Genomic DNA, 23,577 nt, shown 5'->3' with positions numbered 1-23,577 from the left:
GGGCCAGCTGGCAGACACAGATTTCTTGCCCTGATCAGGCAGCTGCAGCCAGACTGCAGACATGACATGCATTTTAGCGAGCCGGTGCAGGATCCCCCCACCTCCTTACACCCCCCGGCAGACACTCAGCAAGCGCAGAGCCCCAACCCTTTGCACAAAGGCTGCTGCTTGCAAGGACAGATGCACAGCTCCCTGAAAGAACCAACCCCCCTACCCTAACCCCAAACCTACTATACCCCCTCAGTCACGGTCAACACTGTCCAGACACACAAATGCACACACAAATACACAGACACGCACACGCACACACACACACACACACACACACACAGACACACACACACACACACACGCAGAGCAAGCGCAGGGCTGCCATTAAATCATACGTGCATCTCAAAGTCTGCGGCATTAGTAAGGTGATGAAAGTGCTGTTACCTAATTAAAGAGTATGAAATAAATTATGTGCCAGTTCCTGACACTTGTCTGCAGTGATTTTCTCTAGTGAGGTTCTGCATTAATGATGCTCCAGTATACTGTTAGCCTGACAAATGCTGCAGGATTTATTTTGCTACACACACCAGTGAATCCCTCTTATCATTACTCTCAATCTTTTCTCCTATGATGTTTTTTGATTTTCAATGCACTAGCATCATCAAGAAATTACATACCAGAAATAAAATGTGAAAATGTGTTGTTGCTCCAAAAATTGTATCAGTTTTAACCAAGGAGTCAGTGGAGCATAAAAGTAATGTTGTCAGTAATAGTTGCACCTGGATGGCTTTGCCCTTTTGTCAGCCTGCTGTTGCTGGTTGAGGGTTTTCTTATTATATTGGTTTGACATGTCTGTAATTATTATACTCCAGTGAAAGGTTTGGCAGAGCCCTGTGTTGTTGTTTGTTGTTTTTTTTCCTTTAACCAAATAGATGTAACATGCTTGGGAATTGAAATCAATAGCACTTACGGAATTCAGAGAGAAAAACAAACAATGGTAAAGGAACAGTCCAAATTCTGCAACATGGACTCAGCATGTTCAAGACTGAGGCAGAGGTGTCTGCCAACCAGATTACGTTAGTCTTGACCTCAGTAAGTGAACACCAGGTCTGAGATGCTAGGTACAAGTAAGTCCCCAGAGATCATCTCATTCACCTCTGGAGTGCAGTAGTCAGGGAAGTCAAAGTGGGATCCTGAGTTGGCGTGAAATGCTTCAATGTCTTTGTCCAGAGAAGAGCAGTCCATAGACATGTTGTCAAAGTTAGCATTGGAAATGATATGCAAGATCTCCTCATCCAGCTCCTCGTCTGAAGAGGCTGAGGACACGAAGGAAGAAGAGCTGGTGGAAGTTGGTGTGGAGGATCTTCCGGAGTGAGACCCTTGGGATTCAGACGCCCTTGACTCATTAAGGGCATGTACCCCATCATCTGAAGAGAAACTCTGGGTACGGTTTGGCTGGTTGGTGGGCACTTTATGTTTCAGCTGGGGCACGGGCTGCTGCTCCTTTGAGGAAGTATTAGCCTGCTGGTAGAGAGCAGCCAGGCTTGTCTGGCTTTGATCGTCTTGCAGGTTTACTGGACTCACCAGTTTTACATCCACTGTGTCATCATCACTAATGCTCTCACTGTAACTCTTGTATTTATTGCCGTTGCAGTTCACTTTATGTTTGGAGGAGGTGGGTTTGACTTTGAGTCCTTTGCTGGTGAAGGTAGCAGAACGGCCTGGGTGGCACTTGCTGGTTTTCAGTGGGAGTTTTTCCCCAACTTTCACTGGTGTGGAACATTTGCTCTTCTTCCTTGGACGATATTTGTAATCGGGATAGTCAGCCATGTGCTTGAGACGCAGTCTCTCTGCCTCTTTGATGAATGGAATTTTTTCATAGTCTGGGAGTAGTTTCCAGCGCTTTCCAAGGCGTTTGGAGATCTCAGCATTGTGCATGTCAGGCCACTGTTCCATAATCTTCCGTCTCTCAATCTGGGACCAGACCATGAATGCATTCATCGGTCTCTTTATGTGTCCAGTGGGAGTTTTGCACCAGTTGGGATCTTTGTCAGGGGGGACATGCCCAAAAACCTCATCTCCATCCTCAGCACCCAGTCCAACAAACACCTCTTGGGAAAAACCTCCATCCATGACTGCTGAATGTTTCTGGCCCCTCTGCTGAACCATGATGCATGAGTGAATCTTATTCGGACATGTCTTTAGAGTCCATGACCAGACACTTTAAGTTGCAGAAAGTTCTTACATCAAAGTCTGCTTCCTATCTTGAGGAGAAAAAAAAACAGATACCTCAGTGACCAGTTCACTTGAGTAATGCAGACTTCCAAATGGTTTAACGTAATCCTCAAAGCAGAAAGTAGTCTGCAAAAGTTTAATTGGTTAAACCTGCTAAACACATACCATGTCATTAATCCTAACATGGCAATATAAAAATGTATAAGATAACACTGATTACTTTATAAATATGTATGAGCTTATTTCTTTAAATAAATCAAAAGCATTGTCGCATTCTGCTTAAAATGTTATCATATAAACAATAAATGAGATGATACTCTTTATTTTTCAGAGTCTGAATAACTGAAAGATTAAAGAAGTATTACTTACCAAGAAAAGAAACCGAGCAAAATGAGTAAAATTATTTTGGAAAAAAAATGTTGTCCTCTTGCTGCTGAAATGCACAGTTTCACTGAGCCTGGTACACTATCCAGACAGGCTGCGCTGTATCAGTGATGAAGGGGAGTGTACAAGAAGACTACACTCCACTGTCTGTCGGCTCTTCCATTTGACTGTCCCGTGCAGACTGCATGCAGATCCTCTCTCAAGCGCTCCTTCTAACTATCTCTCTCTCTCTCTCTTTTTCTCTCTGGCCCCCGTCTCTCTTTCTCTCTCTCTCTCTCTCCTGATCCCTTTCTACCGTCTCTCCTTCCTATTGCCTCTTTGTAGGGACGGCCCCCCTGTCTGCTGCTCTATAAAGCCACACTGTAAACAGCTCAACCTTACCAGACACAGACTCCTCCCCCTTCCACCCACCACTGAGTAGCATGGTGTGTGTGTGTGTGTGTGTGTGTGTCAGGGATTGGGGGGAGTTGAAAGTTTCCATGCAATGAGGTACACTGACAGAAGAGCGAGTGGAAAGAGAGAGTGAAATGAGGGGGTGGCAAATACAGTATGCCAGTTAAATAAGGAGGAGATGTTTAAGTCAGTTCACACTAACAGCCATCAGTTTGACAAACTCAGGCTTTTTTAATGATTTTTTTTTTCAGTCAGTTACATAATCGCCTGAGAGCATAGTGTGTCAAGTTGCAAAGAATTCAAACACGCTTTTATTTCACATGACATTTTTTTAGCTTCCTTTTCTTTAAAATGGAGTATTCATAAAGCTGAACAAATGGATGGATGGATGGCTGGATGGATGGATGGAAGGATGGATAAAAATTCCTTTTCTGACATAATCATGCACTTAGATGTCTCCCATCAGTATGATCTTGGTTTTAAAATGAGGAATGTAAATTAAGCAGCTGCCTCAAGAGAAAATCAAATAGGCAGAGCCTCAGATTCTAAATGTCATGTCCAGGAAAATGTCTCTGATGTCCCGGTGTGATATTGGTTCTGTCAGTAATCCAACCCGAAAATGGACAATTAAAATGAGCTATCATTATCCAAATAGACAAACCCATTAATGTCTCTGTGAAATATATCAAGTAATCTTTAAGGGACACACCACTGCATCAATATGGTACTGCATCAATATACAGTTAAAATTCCCCACAGCAGTCAATTAAATGAGATTGTCTCGGAGGTGCCAATAATGGTAATACATTTCATTCATAAAATAATCAATGCCGGACAACTATTGGAACGGAGTCACTAAACTGCAAGTGTGCGGTTTCCGTGCTACTGGCTACTGTCCAAATCTTGTTTCTCAAGATATGTATCTGCGTCATAATCTTGTAATTTGTGTAATTCTAAATTTCTTGCGAGACAAATCTGAATGGTGATTTGTCTGTGCAATGATGGGATTTCACTTGAATTGTCTCATAGGAAAACACAAAAAATGAAGGATAAAATATGCAATGCATTTCCTCATGGTCAAGTTCACTGTGGACAAACAGCCAGTCAGGCCTCTTAACGGGCTGTCTCCTCCCTCACTTACCCTAACGATCCAGGCCGCTAGCTAGATGTCACACACACTCCATGTGACAAATAAAACTGACATTTGCCTGACAGGAGCACAACAACACTATCACAAGGCGACCTAATTCAGGCCTGGGCAAAATCCCCGGGCAGACCCAGACACATCCTCTGATTATTGAGGCAGTGGAGGAGGGAGGATTGGACCCCCTGATCGGCCATGGTGTCTGTGCCTCTGTCTGGCTGATAAGGACGGGGGCCAGGCCTGCACCTCAGTGCCCCGTCCACAGATAGATCATCTTTCAGGGATTAGCAAGCAGGGGGAGGACTGCACAGCCTGATCCCTACACTGTTCCATATTCTGAAAAAGGGGGGGAAGCCCTACCCCCATAGCAAACAGGACCACTGAATGCCAGACTTAAAACAGAGTTATAGGGAGAAATAAGAAGTGCATGTTCACTAAAAGCCAACGTTCATTAAATATGATACTGGAAGCCAGACTTGTTCTGTACTGCCAACATGCATGTGCTGCTTTGATCTGTAATGTGATAACAGATGACATATAATGTCATATAAAGGGACCTGACACAGGGCTTCAGTCTAGATGTCTGAGTATGAAAGAAAGCTCAGTGCATATTTTAGATCTTTGTAATCAATAATATATATGAATGAAATTCAGATGACTGAAATAAAAATATTTAGAAGTAGTTTTACACAGAGTTTTAGGAAATGATGTGCTGACAGAGTGGGGTTACTTTATCTCACAATGCTGTCACTGGCATTTCCGTGCCACTGCTTAAAATAAGCAGCTATAGCTTCTTCTTTTTTTGTTCCATAATGTATGCTTCATATTTTCCTTCCCTTGATTTTGGTTTAAATGAGTATCTTTTGGATGCCATTCATGTACAGCTGTGCATTTTATTGGTTGTTTTCATTGGTTCCCTCTGTGGTCGACATGTGAGCTAAAAGCACTGAATAAGTAGTTTAATGAGCATTTGGGTGATGGAAGACATTTAAGCACCACTCTGTTTTTGACATACCCTCAGACACACGCTGACAGAAACATATAAACTTGTATTTATGATTACATTCAAAAGTACATTTTCCACACTACATATATGCACGCTTTATGACCTGTATTTGTCAGTGTATTTTGGGTGCCTTTAATGGCTAAACCTGTCGAAACCAAGGCGTCATGCTGAGCCATTAGTATCCTCCTCCACTGCCCTTGTAAATCTGCTCCTATGAATCATATTGTAACAACATTGCCGTCAAAAGAATGTCAGGTTATGAAATGCTTATTTTTGGTGGTCCTCGAATCAGAGCCAGTTGTTTGGGTGAGAGTGTGTCTTTGCTGTTTTCCAAAGGTCAAGGGTTGCCCTGTAGCGGGTCAGAGGCAGGGGGAAGGATTACTTTCAGCACAAATGCTGGCAGACAACTGAGAGGTTCAACGTTTTGGTTCACCTCCCCCTCCTTTCTTGTGCTGCTGACCTTTGACCCTTGTCCAACAGAGCAGACAAGAACAGGAGAAATGAACGTGAACTCACCATCTCTCAGGCTGTAACCTCTGCCCCTCTTAAGACAGCTCCCCGCCCCCACGCTGTGTCCTAAGCCATCCACTCATCCATTTCTGAGAACAGAAACACAACCTGAACTCAAGGACAGGAGAACAACAGTGAATCCATTTAGCTCCACCCCAGAGGACACGCAGCTATACATCTGTAAACCACTGTGTCCAATTTACGACAACTCACTTAAAACCAGGGTTGGTGATCTACAGACATTTTCTTAAAATTGTTTTATATACAGGTCAACACAAGAGTTAAGAAATATATTCTGGCTGAGATTAGACGAACAGTGATTTTAGTTTATCTGTCAAACATTTTACAGCATGTACCATTGTTTATCTTTTCAGAATGTTACATCCAATATGACACTATACACATTGTTTAACACCAAAGTGATTCATAAAAAAAAAACAGGTTATGGTTGCATGTTGTGGCATGGAGCTGGCATAGTACGTCAAATGTACCAGCAGAATATGTCACCTTTGATATTGTTGCCACATATGCACTGTGTCATCATACAGAGGAAGACATGTGGGTGCAATGGGCTCGATAAGGGCCGCACAGATGTAAAGTCACTTAAGCATCTCTTCACTCAGGCTGAGCGCACAGTCACATCAGCATCTTGTCTCTGCTGCTTTCACCCACATCACTCGGTCCTCGCACTGGTGTGTTGTCAACCATGCTGCAGTGACGGCCAAGGATTCTGAGGGTCGTTCGCGTCCCCCTGGGGGTCAGCGCCTAAGTAGGATGATAAAATGAAATAAATAAAGGAAACTTGGACTCTGTGCGTCGGTAGTGACAGGCAGGGCTTTCAAAGGGTGCATCTGTGCACTTTGCACAATAAGCTCCTCACCATGGCAGCACAAGCTGAGAGAACCAATCCCCTTAGCTCTTTCTTTATTCATGAGTGGAGACTTCTTGTCCTGTCTTTAACGTAATACTTATGCACATAAAATATTCACACCAAGATATGTTTCTGTTTTGTTAATTGTTGACTGAATACTAAAGGACTAACAGATATTTTTTGTAAGCGGTTTTGATAAAATCTGGAATATTTTCTATTAGACTATTTACCTTTCCCCTCTTCCACCTCCCAGCCCCAGCCCATACTCTCCATCATATATGTTTTTACAAACACACACACACTCACATACACAGGCACATAGTCTCTCTCAAACACACACACACACACACACCTATACGCTTCAACTTGGTCAGCGTTGACAGTTGGCTGAAATGAAAAACCAGAAAGAAAATGGAGGTCGACGGTAAGGTGATATAAATATAAATATGTAGAGTTTACTCTATGTCCCTCAACAAATCATGTGCCTGGCTTTGACATTGTCAGGGGAGGGCAGGCTGTCTAAATGAGACTTGGGAGCGAAGGGTAGGACAATATACAAAATGGTCATCCACAGCCAGTCCAAAATGTCCCAGATCTCATCCTTAACAAAAACACCGACAATTCAAAACACTTCATTATCTTTCATCAAGACAGTCATGTGAGTGTATGTTTTTTATCCTTTTTGTCTCTTGATGAGATTCAAAGCTTGTGACAGATCTGATGGATAAATAGCAATGGAGGGGGAAAAAAGAGGAGAAAATTTGGGTAACTTTTTCATCAAAGCAGCAATCGAGGATTTTGAGAGGATTATCAACTGCACTGTAACAACACTGTAATATTTGTTCAGTCATCCGCTTTAGCAAGTTAAAAAAAAAAAAAAAGCGAAGCTCTTTATGTAATCTCTACCTTCATCTGAGAAATTGTTTTCTTTAGAGCACATTTGTTTGACTGAGACTCACACTACATTTTGAAAAAGCAATAGCTTGAGCAGTAGGTGTGGCAGAAGTTAAAAAGCATACACACACACACACACACACACAGACAGACACACACATCCTATGGTCTTCTAATGGGGTCTTCATCATCATTTCCATCACTATCACTGCTAGGGCCTGCAGTTAACTTGGAAATGAATTGAGGATAAATGAGATTGTGTCTTTTGAAGCTTTATTTATAAATCTGTCCAGTCCCGTAAAAGACAGAGCCAATTACAGAAGACTCCCTGTAAATACCATTACGAGAGTCCAAAGTAGTGGAATACAAATCAGAGTCTGTCAGAGGATGGAACAGACGTGCTTAGCAGAGCATTATGTACTGGACAATGTGCAAGACACCATAACAACAATTCAGGAAGAGGTTTGTACATTTCAAATTCAAATAGACAATGGCTCATGACCCTATCTATTACAGAAATGTTATCAAATGAAAGATAGGGAATTCTGATGTATTGAGTCATGAACGACTGATATTATTGAAAAAACACAAAGCTAATTTACGGAGCTTGTCCTCAATTTAGACAGTGTCTCTAAGCCTTTCTTTCCTTTTTTTTCCCGAGTAACTTAGGTGTCTGGTATATTCAGCGCCCCAGAAACCCACTGATATTGTGTTGACATATCCTTTCCACTCTTTATCTAGGCATATGTCAGTGCCATCCAACCCTGTTCCACTCAGAGATGGAATTGCTAGAACAAATGCCGCGGCTCCCACTGCAAACGCAGCAAATGCTGGGAGCCAGAGTCCTGTACCAATTACTCTCTGCCTGCAAGGCAGACTGAGCCCATGGTTTAATAATATTTTGATCTTGGCAGTGGGGTTCAGGCATGTTAGCCCTAGTGCCCTGTGGGACCTGCCACTCCTGTATCGCCCTGCACTCTTGATCGCTCTCCAAGATGCCAGCAAGCCATCACTGCTCCCTTGTGTGCCCACAGGAAAGCCCACAGATCAGCCTCTGCCCATGAATTTTTAGCTGATGTGCAACATCTGCCGGCTCCAAAGAACCGCTCTTTCTTTACCAACAAGTGGGTCAACAGTGTAGCCTGTGGCATAGAGAATGCTAATATTCTCTGTGTTGCATAATGGGATGCATGATGTAACGCTTCTGGCAGAGTATGTTCAGATCTTTTTTCACTGAAGAAAAGAAACCTGAGGAGACAGAGGTGGGAGGGTGACTTTATGAGGACAGGTTTAGCAATAAGCCAGCAGGCCATGAGAAGTATTCTATTCTACACCATTCTTTGTCATCTGAGCAAAACTTTTTTCATGGTAATGTGTGTTTATGCCTTCGGGATGTAACAGTTTTATGGTTTTCATCAAATCAGTCATGTGTAATTTACACTTATCGTTACAGATTTGGTGAGCAGAGGAAACAAAATTGTATAATTACCTTGTCTAAACAAACAGCTCATTGTTTTGTTCAGTTTTTGACTGCTGCTTCTGATATAAATACTGCGATAGATATTTGCATTTAGAGTCAAAGGGGAGTTCAGTTTCTGCTTAAAATTCTGTCCATCTCCACAGGATCATTATCTGTGCTTCATTAGTTTCCACTATGGGCCTCTAAGATGTAGCAATCAGGACATCACTTCATCCTTCCTCCATTATCATTGCGTATTCACACACTGTTCAAGTCATCAGATAGGAGACCATTTACATAAAGTTCCTGCAGTCAGACAGGCTCCAGCAGACACTTTCTTCATCGTGCTACATTGCACCAGCAGTTCACTTTCTAACTGAGGAACTTGGACAGAGCCCCATGCAATGAGTGAAAAATCTGATGTAAAATCCAAAAGCTCACCTGTTTTCCACTGAAGGGCAAAACAAAATGGACTTTTTCACTCAGTCATGTCAGCAGCGGTGTGCTAAGAAGATAGTGAGACGTCTCACTTAGAACAAAACCAGACTTTTACAATGTTGTCTTACTCCATCTCTAAGAGAGGTGCCTTTCATTCTTGCACTATAGAGAGCAATCCTGCATTGCAGCACATTAAAAACCAGTGAGACAGACCAGCCTTGACAGCTAGACAGTAAAATCACACTGTCTCCCATAAGAGACTATTACATAGCAAAGTGACAGGCATGGGGAGAAAAAGAGAAGCAATTTACTGCCATTTAAATGCAAGACGCGGGTCCAACACCCTGGCTTGTCTCTCTCGGTGACTTTGCTGTGGAAGGCCATAGATTTGGGCCAGACAGACAACCCCCCCCAGGGTGAGCTATCAGCAAGCAGCAGCAGATACCGATGATGACCTCTCACTGCGGGTGAAGAGTACATGAGATGCAATCACCTCAGCTGAACTTTCACAGACACACAGGTTAGTGCAGGACAAACTTCACATGTCACAATACAGCTGAGTGGCTTCATTAATGTACTGCACGGCAGTCTACATCAGAAAGCACTATAGCCTCAGAAAGCACAATAATACAATAACTGTATTACGTTTTTAATGCATAAGTACACAGATTAAAGAGTTCCTGTACACACATTCGATGCCATGGTGAAGTCAGTAAGCAATTGATGTAATGATTTTTTACACATTTTTGTGGAGACATAGTTAAAATGCTGATGTTAAACGATGCTATATTTTATAAGCTACTTACAAGCTATTAAGATTGTTGAATTGGTTACCTTCAGCCCATCACAATGTTCAGATAATACACATTGAAATGTCCTCACAGTTTAAAGGCTCTATAACATTTGTTGTTTATGTACTATTTGAATTTCAGGGCAAAGTAGCTCAGCACAGATATAGTGAACATCATTAAAAATTATGCTTGCCAACATTAGATGGATCATGATGGTGAGATATTTTCTCCTCATACTGCAGTTACTTTCTTTTAAGCAAACTATTTTAGTGTCTACAGCTCAGGATGAACTATAAATACAAGAGGGAGTCATTACCTGATGGGTTCTCTACTGAATAATGATTCATTAGCCCTCAGACATGGAAAACCTAATTAATGGACATACAATATACATGCTAGACATGGAGGTATGAAATCCTTTCAAGTCTGTGGCTATCATGAAATTAATTTGACTCCCCATGACATGTGTATCTCTAAATACCTGCAGTATAGCCTGATCTCTGTTGCTATCTCCCGGGAACTGCATTTTAATTTCATGGCTATAATGCTAATTTGTATTGGGGGAATACAGACGGAAGGAGGGGGGCAGGTGGCTGAGAGAGGAGGATGGATTTTGTGGGGGGGGTTATCCATGTCTAATCCCTCTCTCTTGTTCTGACGGCCAAGTTTTCTCTCTGCCGATCCTCAGTATGCAGATTTCTATATTCATAATAGCACAAAAATTAGTGCATTATCAATGCATAGAAACAGCACCAGATTAGGTTTTAAGCATTGTGGATTCATCCTTGGCACTGTATTACAGTGGTTAATTTCTATGAACATGATTCACTCTTATGTTGTGCCAAGAAACGAGCATGAGAACGGTATGAAAAATGTTACTGTATTATTGCCACACATGCGCTATTCACTCACCGTCTCATTTGAGTCCTGAGCAACTACAGAAACATTAACTCATTTCAGTCTTTCAAAGATTCATGCTACTGAGAATAAACGCTCATTATTTTTGCTTTCCTCAGCTCATTCAGGCTCATTAATGAATTTAACACAGTCAAGCAACAAACCTGAGTGGACATTTCTGACAACTGGCAGCTACACTTTCTCCCAGGCTGCCTGGCATGTGCCGGGACGGCTCTTTGATGTCACTCTATTGTAAACATCTGTTTGCTCTCCTGGGACTTGGATGAGCGGTGCAGCCTTCCAGTGGAATTACCCGCATGCGCCTTTTGTTTTCTTGGAAACAGAGCATTAATTATTTATCAGTCCACTGATTGAAAGTATTTTGATGTGCCTCCTAATTTCAATAATGGAAAAGTACAAATGTGGCCCCTGTAAACTGGAACTAAGAGAACCATCTGGCTTTTGGGGATAAAAAATTAAAAAAAAAAAAAAAAAAAAGAAGAATTATAAGAGAGCATACCTGCACTTTTCAGTTATCTATGAAAATTAATATCAAGTACCATTATAAATGTGATGGCATTACACTTGAATTTAATCCTGTTAAGCATACTGGTAAGTGCAATAATTAGAAGAACTCTGCTGAAACCTCTTTACTGGCATAATGAACGTTTTTACCTTTTATTACTCTGCAATAGGCCTACTCCACAAATGTTTGGATATGATCTCATAATCAGTAAAATCCTGAAAAGACAATCCCCCTGAATTGGAGTGTTCATTATGAGTGGGTTTGCCTAAAGAGGATGGGGGGGGAGCTCTTGCTCTCGTTCGGCGTATGAGGCCCTTGACTGTGGAAAAGGTGAATTCCGTAAAACCTCGATTCTACATCGTAAAAGAAGACTTTGACAGGTTGCTTTGAGGAACACCAGAGATTGTTCTTTTGTACTTCAGCCATCAGAATCCTTTTTATGGATTATTTTCTTTTTCCTCCTGCTGAACATTCTGCCAATCTTTCCTTTTTTCTCAGTCCTCCTCCGCCGTCCCCATCCACTGCAGGGCTCCAGCTGTTTGGTGTTACACTCCCCTAATCAGTGCACAAACACATGCCCACTGCTGGCTTTTCAGAAGTACCTAGCAGCTTCCTACACACACATACACACACACACACCATGTGTACACACACACACACACACAAACAAAATCAAGCCTAGCATTGTTGTGGGGAGCTTTGAGTTTATCCCAGCGTGTTTCCAGTCAAAGTCAAACATTCAGTGTTTACGGTATGTAAAATTAGAATGAATAAGTTGCCAATTTGAGCCCTGTTTTGAGTTTATACAAACCTTCCTCCTCAATTTAAGAGAGCTGTCATCTTCAATATTGAACTCAAACATTAAAGGCACTGGGTAACTCAGACTTTTAGAAATAGAAGTAAATGCATTGAATGGTCATGCACTACATTACATATTACATATTTGGAATCATGACATGTACTCAATAATGTATTTAGGCCACATGATTTATTGGTAATTTTACTTAATAAATTCAAATTGAGGAATGGATTTTTACCTGTTCAAGCACATCATTATCAGTCTGTGCATTTTCAGTGTATCAAAACAAGAAAGAACCAATACTCTATCTCAGAGTAAAATGTATGGTCATACACATTTTACATAAGATTTTTACACTAGTTCGTATGTCAACGAAGCTGCGTAGTGTCTTAGAAGATTACATTACTGTGGTATTTTATATAGTAGCACAGTCACGCCCAAAGTAAACATTTCAATAGCAGCCAGTCTGAATCATCAAAATAATCATTTATTTGTCTTTCTCATTCTTGCATGAGTTTGTAAATGTACCTGAGCTGTCTGTGGTGGTTATGTGAAGCAGTGGCCCCTCAGCTGGGCGTGTGTGGGGCTGCATCACAGGCCCTTTTAATGGCAGGGGGTCCTGCTGGGAGTGTGGTGACCTGTGAAATGCCAGCATCAGGGTGTGTAGATAAAGCATCGATGGAGACCTGCTGAGTGGATCACTCTGATGTGAAGTTCAGGCCTGAGTGATGGCCAGCTGGGGCTACATTTTCCCCCCCAGCTCCAGGACCCCCCCCCTGCTTATAGTGCAGATCCAAACACGCACACTCTGATTCAGGCCTTAACAAATGCATATGGCGTCATGACAATCAAGAGACATGCCGAACCGGGGATAAAATGCCGGCCAATGTCTGAAAGCAATTTTCAGATATCGATGGTGATAACCTCCGTAGATATGTCAATATCCAGTTATTGACTGATCACTGCCAATTGACAAGCAAAAATACTTTCATTGTAGAGCTCCTTCCTACAGTTTCATTTGCTTTTTTTAATCATATGTTCAACTCTACTCACCCCATACATCCACTGCATTTGATATGTATGTATCTGATCAGGGACTGGCCTCTGTGGCACTAGGACTACATGGCAATAAGACTTTTTTTTTTACCTGTCTGATATAGAAATATTTTGTTAACATTGATGGAATTGATTTTCATGGACCTGGTTGAATTCGAGTGCAGATTAGCCTCAGCGGACGCTTGCTTCTAGAGTTAATGAGGCTGAAAATAGGGCTGACTACCCCAGAAACCTCCCCTTGATCTGGGAGGAAAATCTGCTGCTGGCTTTGACTTTTCCAGGAGCGCTCCGGTTCTGGGTGGCAAAGGCAGGGATGTAAGTGAGGCTTGGCAGAAGCTTTATATTTTTGAGAGCAGTTTGAATGGAGTGGTTTGTAGCTTCTTGTCTGTACAATATACATATATATATGTGTGTGTGTGTGTGTGTGTGTGTGAGAGAGAGAGAGAGAGAGAGAGAGAGAGAGAGAGAGAGAGATTTGCTTGTTTCCTTCTTTGTCCCTCTCTCTCCCTCTCTCCCTCTCTCAAGGAGGGTGTGTTTTGTGTGTGTGTGTGTGTGTGTGTGTGTGTGTGTCTGTGTGTGCGTGTGCACATGTCTTCGTCTGTGTGCTGTGTGTATCCAGTTGTGTGCATCCACATGCTTTAGTGTTTGTGTACACACAGGTATGAATGTTCAGTGAGGGAGAATCAGAGTTAAATCACTGACATTGCTTTGCATGGCTCACTCACAGCAAGAGGGAGGAAAGCAATCATCTGCATTGATCCAGTGTAATCCCTTCTCCCAGCCTAACCAGTGTGCTTGGATGAAGGCATGCAGGCACACAGGACAGCTGCATTAAGAATGTTAGCCCAAAGTCTGCTTTAACAAAAAGCCATAGTAAATGCTGCCTCCTACTCTTATCACTTCCCCATTGCTTCCATGCCGAAGCAATTCACTGTGAACCCCGTTGGGAGTGTTAGGGAAGGCATTGTGCGTCTGCTGAAATTGCTGAGCAGCGGGGGGCATCCGAGGCAAGCCATGATATGCGCCGGTTGTTTACTGTCTGATACAGAGTTCTCAAAGGCTGAGGCCTGAAAAGAAACATCTCACCAATGAAAGCTGATGCAACAGCGCCAAAGAGATATGAGTTTCATGGCTGTGTGTGTTTGACCTTGTCAGTCTATGCGTTGGTATGTAACACATGCCAAGAGCAAAAAATAGTATATTTAACTCTATACTTGCTGCTTCCTATCTTACAGAGCTGTGACTATACCCATACAATAAGCACTCCTCTCTAAGTACTGATTGTACACTTGATACAATACAGTATTGCACAGGAGTGTCAGAATCATTTTTACGGGATTCTGCTAACACGATTTCTCATTGGAGCATGACACATGCTAACTTTCCTGGCTGCAAAAAAAGAGATTTTATTCGTGCTTACTTCTCTTTCTCTCTCTGATGTTGGGTCCTTATGGGTATCTAAACACAAATTGATGTTGTTAGTTTTTTACCCTACATCTTTTTCCAATGCAATGTTAGTGACCACAGAGCAAACAGTGTGTTACATCATCATCATCATCAAGACAATATGCTAATCCTGTAGTCCTTAATCTGGCCTCTTGAATCATGGAATTGTGGATGAGGGCATATGGGTGTTTTTGTTGGACCTCTTTTTCATCTTTTATTTTCAGTCCAATCCTGCCATGGAATCCTCCTAACCCAAATGGACTTCATTCTTAGGAGCATTAAAAGGCTAAACCTCATCCATCTTAAGGATTAGAGCAATATGTAGTTAGAATCAGATTGAATAATCAGTCATATTAAGTTGAAAGCCATACACAATATAACCGGCTGGATGTGACAGATTGGTACAATGATTTGGATTGATGGAGTTGGCCAGTGATCTGTGAGCCAAATGGTCAGGCAGAGAGGAACAGTTTACTTAATAGGATTTCAGTGCTGCTTCACCTGTGGTCTGGTGACCCTTTTTGTGTGTTTTTTTTTGGGGAATGGAAATTAATGTGAGCTCTTTTGAAATACCGTTCCAGGGACTCAGAATAGAATATGTGCAGAAAGTAGCCTACCCATTGTAGAGCTGCTGTGCATCTCCATTAAATCTCATTTAGTGTTTAGATTGAACCACCATACAGTTGAGGTTAAGACTGAATTGAGCTTCCACTGTATGATGTGGGATATAAGATAAAAGTTTCATAGAAAACCAACCAATTTGAAAAATATGTCCCAGTGGACAAATATGTCCCTATGTTCCACTCTTTAAGGTTAAATACGTACACCTTCGATCCATGGACAGCATATTTGCGTGTTAATCCGTGCTTCCTCCGAGAGAAAAGGAAACACACCAGGTCTGTTTTCCTGGGTTATATGTGACTTGTCACACAATTTCCCACAATTCCCCACGGTTACCGCTGGCACGCCCGCGACATGTGATTGATGATTTGAGTTTGAATGCCACAATGCACTGCTGGTTCTTCAAGTCCTCATTTCAATATATTCATAAGATTAATGTGTTAATTAGCAAAAAATCACAAGGAGCTCATTAACCCTCCACAGACACACTTTCCTCTCTGGAGGATCCACACTCTTGCATGGCAATCCCAGGGGTCCTCACGCCAGACACGCCAGTATATATGTGAATATGAAGTGTGACATAAACACAGTAAACCTGTCAAAGTGCTGATAGTCTCCCATGGCTGCATGTCTAATAAGCTCTTACTGTTCATTCAAACAGTAAAAAAAAAAAAAAAGCCAGCCAATTAATGAGGCTACCAGATCACTACTGCAATCCAGACTTGTGTGCTAGATTGTAAAAAGCAGTAAACAGTCCTTTGTGGTTCGATATGGGCTGACATGTCAAACTTGTTATGCTTCACAGACTGGCTTAAGGATCGTTTGATCTGTTTAGAATCACTACATCTTGTCAATTCATTGATTTGCTGTTTGACCTGCTGGACATTTTGCACTCAGTGTTCCAGTCTACGCTTTTTTACACATACAATTAAGGGCAGAGTAGTTTTCAACTGATCAGGCTTTTTTTTTTTTTATTTGGTGGTGGTGGTGATGGTGGTGGGGTGGGGTGTTTAGAGAAATGATGGTCTTTAACGTAAAGAGCTGCAATGCTAATGGTGCTCTTTCCTTGGGCATTCACCAACCAGAAGTCATACAGCACAGTCATTTGTATCTGAATACACAGAAATTAAAGCCATCAAGTCTTGCTTATAATATTTTAAAGCTTTTAAATTTTCTGTTAAATTTACATAACATAACATAGTAACATAATTACTTGTCGACTACAGTCCACCGAGTTCAGCAACGATGAGTAGTCTTTAAATAAAATTCAGTCTGAGTGGCCTCTGTCCCAGATTTCTTTTAGAATGACTTATGCTGTCAATCACTGACCGCATTCGCCTCGTCAGAAATAGTTTGAAAAGCATGTGGTCAATGTTTGGCCAGAGGGTTTCGAAATACTCCAGTCTAGGAAATAATTGTTGCCATTATCTAATTAAACAACAGATTAGTTTCGATTTTGTGAGCTCAGACTGATAAGTAAGTACATGTACATGAGACCTGAGGCATCCTGCATGTGTGTGCGTGTGTGTGTGCATGTGTGTGTATGTATGTGTGTGTGTGTGCATGTGTGTGCGTGTGTGTGTATGTATGTGTGTGTGTGTACGTGTGTTTGCGTGTGTGTGCACACGTGCTACCGTTTTCAAAATCCTGTGGTAAGGTGAGTATGGTATTTTGCATAGGAAGATTGCTTCAGATAATATACCTGACTCTAGTCCAACCTGTATTGATTATGACAAAAGAGTAGCATAACGCCTCTAAAGAAGATGCGTCGTGTTTATTAAAATTTTTCCACGGGGGATGCTTTGCGTTCCCATAGGCAGAAAACCATGCCTAATGGCACAAGCTCCGTCACATCCTCTGTGACATCCTGTGCCAAACCCCTTTCCCCCCCCCCCTACTGGATTCTCCGTCTCTTCGTCTTGCCATAGTGCCTCTTAAAAGCACCCGGCTTGAAATCCCCTGCCTTTTGCTTATCCCTGAGCAAATATCGCTGCCATACAGCATGGTAATTACAATGCATTTCCATGTAAAAAGCCTGCTGCACTAGCACTGGGACGTGGCAGCTGATGTCTGTGCGCTGTGATAGGCCAGCTAATCAAAAAGATAAATGTCAGGTTGATTGCAGTGAGCTTTGCAGAGCCACTGATCCCAGGCAGTTTAGCCAGCTGAAGAGTGCAGCTCTCCACACCTGAGGAAAAACAGAGGCCCAGGCAATGAATTTATTTATTATTGTTAAGCACTCGCAGAAGAGGAAAATTATTCTCTTGTATCCCCTCTAGCTAATTCACATTTTAGGAAAAGAGAGAAGGGGGGAGGTAGAAAAGAGGCTTAGGCGTTGTTTGAGTGAGGCATAACCCTTTGCCTAACACCAAACCTGCAAAACTTGCATTGAAGTATACTAGCTAAGGGCTGTCTACTTAAAATTATTACATCAACATCTTTCAATGTCTTTCCTCTATGTTGCATAGGGGTATGGATACACAGATTATCACAACCATTATCATCACAGTCCCTGACCCATTTTGCCCACCAAACACAAGGGTTTCGTTATCATCATCACCTACAGTCAATTATTCTTTAATATAGGCCTATGTACATATCTTCATTGAAATATTGGCCATTCATTGCATCGCCATGAATTTGTACATCAACTGATTTTGTCAAAGATAAAAGAGAATTCTTCACTGAAGAGACATAATCTTATTTAACATTCTTACCCACCTCTGGGAAAGGACAAAGCGTAGACTTCAGGCAAAACTTATGGAGGTTTCTTACAAATGTAAAGATAGGGCAATTCAGTCAGCAAATGATTCATCCTTCATCTCCTTTTAAATGAATCAATAAGTAAATAGAGAAACACACCTGACTGAAGATGCACAACCAAATTAAATTAAAATGTCTGTTATTGATCTGTGGTTATTTCAGCTTTGCATTTTACTTGGAAGTCAACTGAGTTCCATAGAGAAGGAAAGAATTGACCTTGGCTTACCACTGACTTTCCATTAAAGTAGTTGAAACATTATATGACTTGTGTTTGGTGTTATGGGATTGATATGTTGATTTTTGAGTCACCCTTTGACCTCTTCTCGCAATGACCCTTATGATGCGACGTCCCTGAATTTCTTCAGGTGGAAAATATTTTCACCTTCTCTCAGTTTGAAATATTTACTTATTGTCGATCACATTTGAGGTAAGCCTGGGCAGCTTTAGGGAGCATGGAGGTTCATAATGGGAGGTCAAAAACTCCCAAAGCTGCACACTAGTGAATAATGAATAAGAGGTGGGGCTGCTACGTGATGGCATAGCCAATTCCCCCTTAATAATGCAGCAGGAACAGCGGGGTGTGGTTCTCAATGGGACAGGATTTACATACCTTTTATTTGATGTGATTTCTGTCGCTAGAGATGATCAAAGTTTCCCCATGACTGCTCCAAAAGCAAGAATTCTGTGTGTTATCTGTGGCATTGGAAATAAATTGATAGTTTTTTTTGTGAATGGAGCTCAATTATTCTGTTGTGTAGGTGTCATCAAAGCAAAATGAATTTTGTTATAATTCTAATATTGCAGTAGGTTTTATTTTCTAATTAAATAGCACGCATTGTCCATAGCCCTCCCATGGAAAAATCTGGAATATTGTTAGCATAGTTATTTGAACATTCAAGAATAGATTAAATAAAATAATTGTGTGGCATACATTAAAAATATAAATAAAGCTAGTTTGTGTTTCCCCTTAATATGATTTTTTTTCCCTTCCCTTCCATAGAATTAGTGATGTGTTGAATTATTCCAAAACCTAACTCGACCAATGCATAATACAACAAGAATTTTAAGTAGCAACATCATCTTGTCATGTGGAAAGGGAGAATCTATGCCGAGGATCCTTTGAAATTGCACAATATCAGGAAAACGCAGAAATGGCTCACTGCCAAGAGGTTGTCAGCCATCTGCATACATGGTATCTGAATCCAAAGTAATAAACTTGAGAAGAGATAGAGGTGTAAGCGGGTTTTTGCCCACTCAAAGAACTTTCTCAAAGTTCTTCCTTTATCCTTTGTCAGACTCCAAGCCTTTCATCATGACTATAGACATCAGACAAACAACACTGTGACTTTCACACACTTCCATACCCCCCTTTATTTTTTTGTTGCCATATTCAGCATAATTGGGAAGACCTCAGACTGTCTTCGTCTTTTGTGATTTCCTCTAAACTTTCAGACTTGCATACTGGATGTCACGTGCAAAAAGCATAAGCAATACTCAAGCAGGGCTCCGAATCCCCATCAAAGGCCTCCTGAGATCTGTTATGAGAATTGAAAGCAATTGAAAGCACCTATAAGAAAGAAAAAAAAAAAACCTTGAATGCATGTGCGACGTATTTATTATTTTATAACATATCTTTGCTGTAAACTTAAAATCAAGAGAATTTTTCTGTGACAATCTGTAATAACTTGGAATACATAACTCTTTGTTTGTGTGGGGGTTTTTCCTTCTTTTTATTTAACTTTTTATTTGTGAATCTTTGTATGATAGCATAAAACTACAGACAATGAACAACATTTTCCACCCAGCTAGTACTTGTTAAGCCAAGGGAAAATAATTGGGATCTTTGCCCTGCTGTAAAGTAGCTGGAAAGGCACTTTAGACTTTAAAAGATATTTTCCAATTTTTTTATCTTTGATTGATTGCAGGACATGTGGTCTAATTTGATTAGATGTGTACATACATCACTGTACTTCAAAAAAGTGCTCTCCGTATCTGAAATATTAAAATTAAAGACACAGAGGGTGAAACTCAATTAAAACTATACCAAGATCTTGGAAAAATTGTTCTTGCTGTTGCATTTGCATTATGGGAAAGACATAGATGTGGTTTCCCATTTCACTGGTTATAAGACTCACATCATTACATGTTTTCCTTGACTTTATTCCCTGGGAACATTATTTGAAGATGTAACAGAAAAATACTCCCCACTCTGACAGGTTGAAGTCATGAGGGTGTATGTTTTACATCGGATGTTATTTGAAAAGGAACATTACAAAGGATCCAAATATTGTGCTCCATTGTTCTCATAATAAATGACTTCTTAAATGACACACTCCTGTCTTTGCTTGAAACTCTGATTAGATTGAGCTCCAGTTGAGTAAACATTCTTTTTCTCACATGAACTTTAATTGTGTATAATTAATTGTAATAATCTAAATACCAATTTCAGAGTAAGACAGCTTTACTGACAGCTTCTCCTTGAACAGTCAGCAATCCTTTTGGGGCTGTTTACCATCAGTGAGGGAACCATAGCTTATATGGGCTGCATTATCTGAGGGGTAGGGGATAATAAGGGCCTGGTTAATTCCTCATCCAAAAAAAAGTTGAGCTCTGCTTGTTCTAATGAGTGAGAATTGCACATATGATTATGCTTTCCCATATCGCCTTTATCCTCTAAAATCAGTCTAAATTTTACACCCCATAGCGTTCAATCTCACCACTCCACACTCGCTACTCTTGCAGCTGAATTATTTATGAGGTATCAAGGAACCCAGACCTCTGTAGCACTGATGCTCCCCATCATTGTGAGGCATGAAAAAAAGAAGAACAGAAAAACCTCCATCTCCCCCTCATAGTGAGCTGACAAATTAAAACAGACCCCATGGCTGAGTCAAAAGCGGAACTCGATGTATTGAAGGGCATGTGGAATGCCATGGAGATGATCAAATCTCCCCCCGATTCAGAGCGTCAAAGCCCCAGTGTGGTGCATCCACATGAAGGCACTTCTGTCTTTCAGAAATTACCGTGGTTATGTTTATTATACGTACATATAAATATATATATATATATATATATATATATAAAAAACAATGTTCAAGCTTTCAAATACAAATTTGAGGGAAAAAAAATAAGCTTTTCCATTACTCCCACCTCACCTACTTTTCCCTGGAATATTCAGAGGGACTGGAGGAAACGGGCATATTTATTCAAAATGATGCCAAGGGTAAACACCATGGGAGCCATGCTGAGTTGCATCCTCCATGGGGTCTCTCATCTCTTTCATACCTATGAGGCAAAACCCAATAGCAGAGCTTTCTCCTACACACAAACCCACTAATATGACCCCAAGGAGGAGGAGTCAGTAGACGCAGGGTGTCTATTTCATTGTTATCTCTGCTGGACTGTTTTGATAACTGTGGAAATGGAGTTGTTTGAGACCTAATTCAGGAAACAGGAGAATATATGTAGGTTATGACTAAGAGTGATGGGGAAATTTAAAGGTCTGGTGTAGCTATAGATGTAGGCAACAAACAGTTGGAGTAATCATGTCTCACCATGTTACACCGCTTTATTTGTAGTTTGTTTGCTTATTGCTGAGGTTTCTTTAACCTTTGGGTTATGCAATCAGGGAAATAACATCAGCCAGAGCTCTCAAAAGTGGTATGCACTGTTTTCCTGTGTTCCACACCCATGCGATTCTAAAATTACTGTTACTTCTGAAAAGATGAGAAAACACAGGTTTACTCATTAACAGTTGCATGATGCCTTATTTTTCATACCTATTACTAGAGATTGTGTATTTTGTGGTTTGACCTTTTTGATTTTAAAGGTCCTTTAGTGTTCATGCAAGCATGTGCGTATGCGTGGGATTTTGGTTGCAAGTGCGTGTTTGAACAAGGACGTGTTTAATGTTTGCAATCGCTCTGAACCACATTGACCAAACAGATGTTTAAGTCTAAGAACTCTCCCACTGATGAGTGTCGTCTCTGCAGTCACTATTGTCACGGGGTTACAGTTACCCCTTCTCCCAAGCTGAGGAGCATCTTATGAGGCACTGCTGAGTGAAACTGTGGGATGACGTTCAGTCATCCAGAAACAGGAGAACAGACAGAATCAAGATGGCAGGCTTCCAGCACCTAGTCTCCTCCTAAAAAAAATAAAAAAGCCTATGCCCCTGCCCGTTTCCCCCCCATCCCCGTCTGGTTCCCTCCCTTCCCCCTCAGTATTCCTCCAGCCAAAAGTGGGGGAACGAGGGGGGGATTTGGAGAGGAATTGGGGCAGATACATTGTGAAAACCATGACAGCTGGAGCAAACCCTGGGTGGTTCCATGTTGTTAATCTATGCAGTGTCTTTCTTGCCTAATTGTTCTGATTTCCATGCAATCAGCAAAAGAACAGTTGAAATATTGAATGCGGCAAGAACCTCTCTCTCACCTTCACTGAGTGGGGGCTGTCTTTAAGCAACGGCCAGCCACCGCACATTTACTCCCAATAGTTTGGTAAGCTTGCGTGATTTGTTATTTTTTAACTACAACATTTTTTCTTCTGCTGCTCACTCCAAAATTATGATCCTGTGGAACGCGGTCTTAGATTGAGGGTCAAGTTTGCTTTCCCTTACTGTTAGAGTGAAAATGCTGTTTCAAAGTAAATTTAGTCAAGCAGCAGAAGATTAATTGTTTACTATGCTTTGATGTCACTTTACATCTAATCCAGGATGATTTTCCCATTAGAAGGGCACAAATAAACAACAAATACCAACATAAAAAAATCAACTGAATAAATGAATTCAACATTTTAGCCAATTTCAATAGTTTAATACTGAAGTAAGTACAAAAAAATGAGTCATGAATGAAGAATACTAAAATAATATTTTTATTGATTGAATGTGTATGCGTTGACACAACAATATCAGTATTGCTTTTGGTTCTGTTGTATTACATCACCAAGTAATAGGTTATGCCGACCTTGTTGCTCCCAGCACTAATCTTAAAGCAAGTTAACAGCAAAATCCTGTGGTTATTTCAATAATAGCTTGAAATCTTCTGGCAGACTGAGCTTCCTTCCGCTTTTCTGAACAGAGCAGTGAATATGTGAATATCTTCCCCCATGCACGGCCACTGCATTGACCCCCCCTCGCCGCCCCCCCCAACCTTTCCCCACCTCCCCCACCATCCCCAGGCTTCTCTCTAGTCCAAGATGACTCACACAGAGTCTGAGACGCAGCCTCTAACACACACAAACACAAGAAAACCTCAGCCCAGACAAAGGTGTGGGATCAAACAAACTTGAGTGACTGAATAATAACCTGCTCCAAATGATGTGGTAGACATAGGAGGTGTATAGAAGGTCAGGG

At 41.2% G+C, this 23,577-nt stretch overlaps 1 protein-coding gene across 1 annotated transcript; it reads right to left on the bottom strand.

Annotated features, from left to right (window-relative positions):
* Positions 1–1,080: 1,080 nt before the first annotated feature.
* sox12 (SRY-box transcription factor 12) lies at positions 1,081–2,160 on the bottom strand. Its single transcript, XM_030778495.1, has one exon. The coding sequence runs from the start codon at positions 2,158–2,160 to the stop codon at positions 1,081–1,083; it is 1,080 nt and encodes a 359-aa protein (XP_030634355.1).
* Between the last annotated feature and the right edge of the window lie 21,417 nt (positions 2,161–23,577).

The sequence above is a fragment of the Chanos chanos genome, chromosome 6 (genome assembly GCF_902362185.1).
Source record: "Chanos chanos chromosome 6, fChaCha1.1, whole genome shotgun sequence".
NCBI classification, from domain to species: Eukaryota; Metazoa; Chordata; class Actinopteri; order Gonorynchiformes; family Chanidae; genus Chanos; species Chanos chanos.
This window is presented reverse-complemented; position numbering and strand designations above follow the sequence as displayed.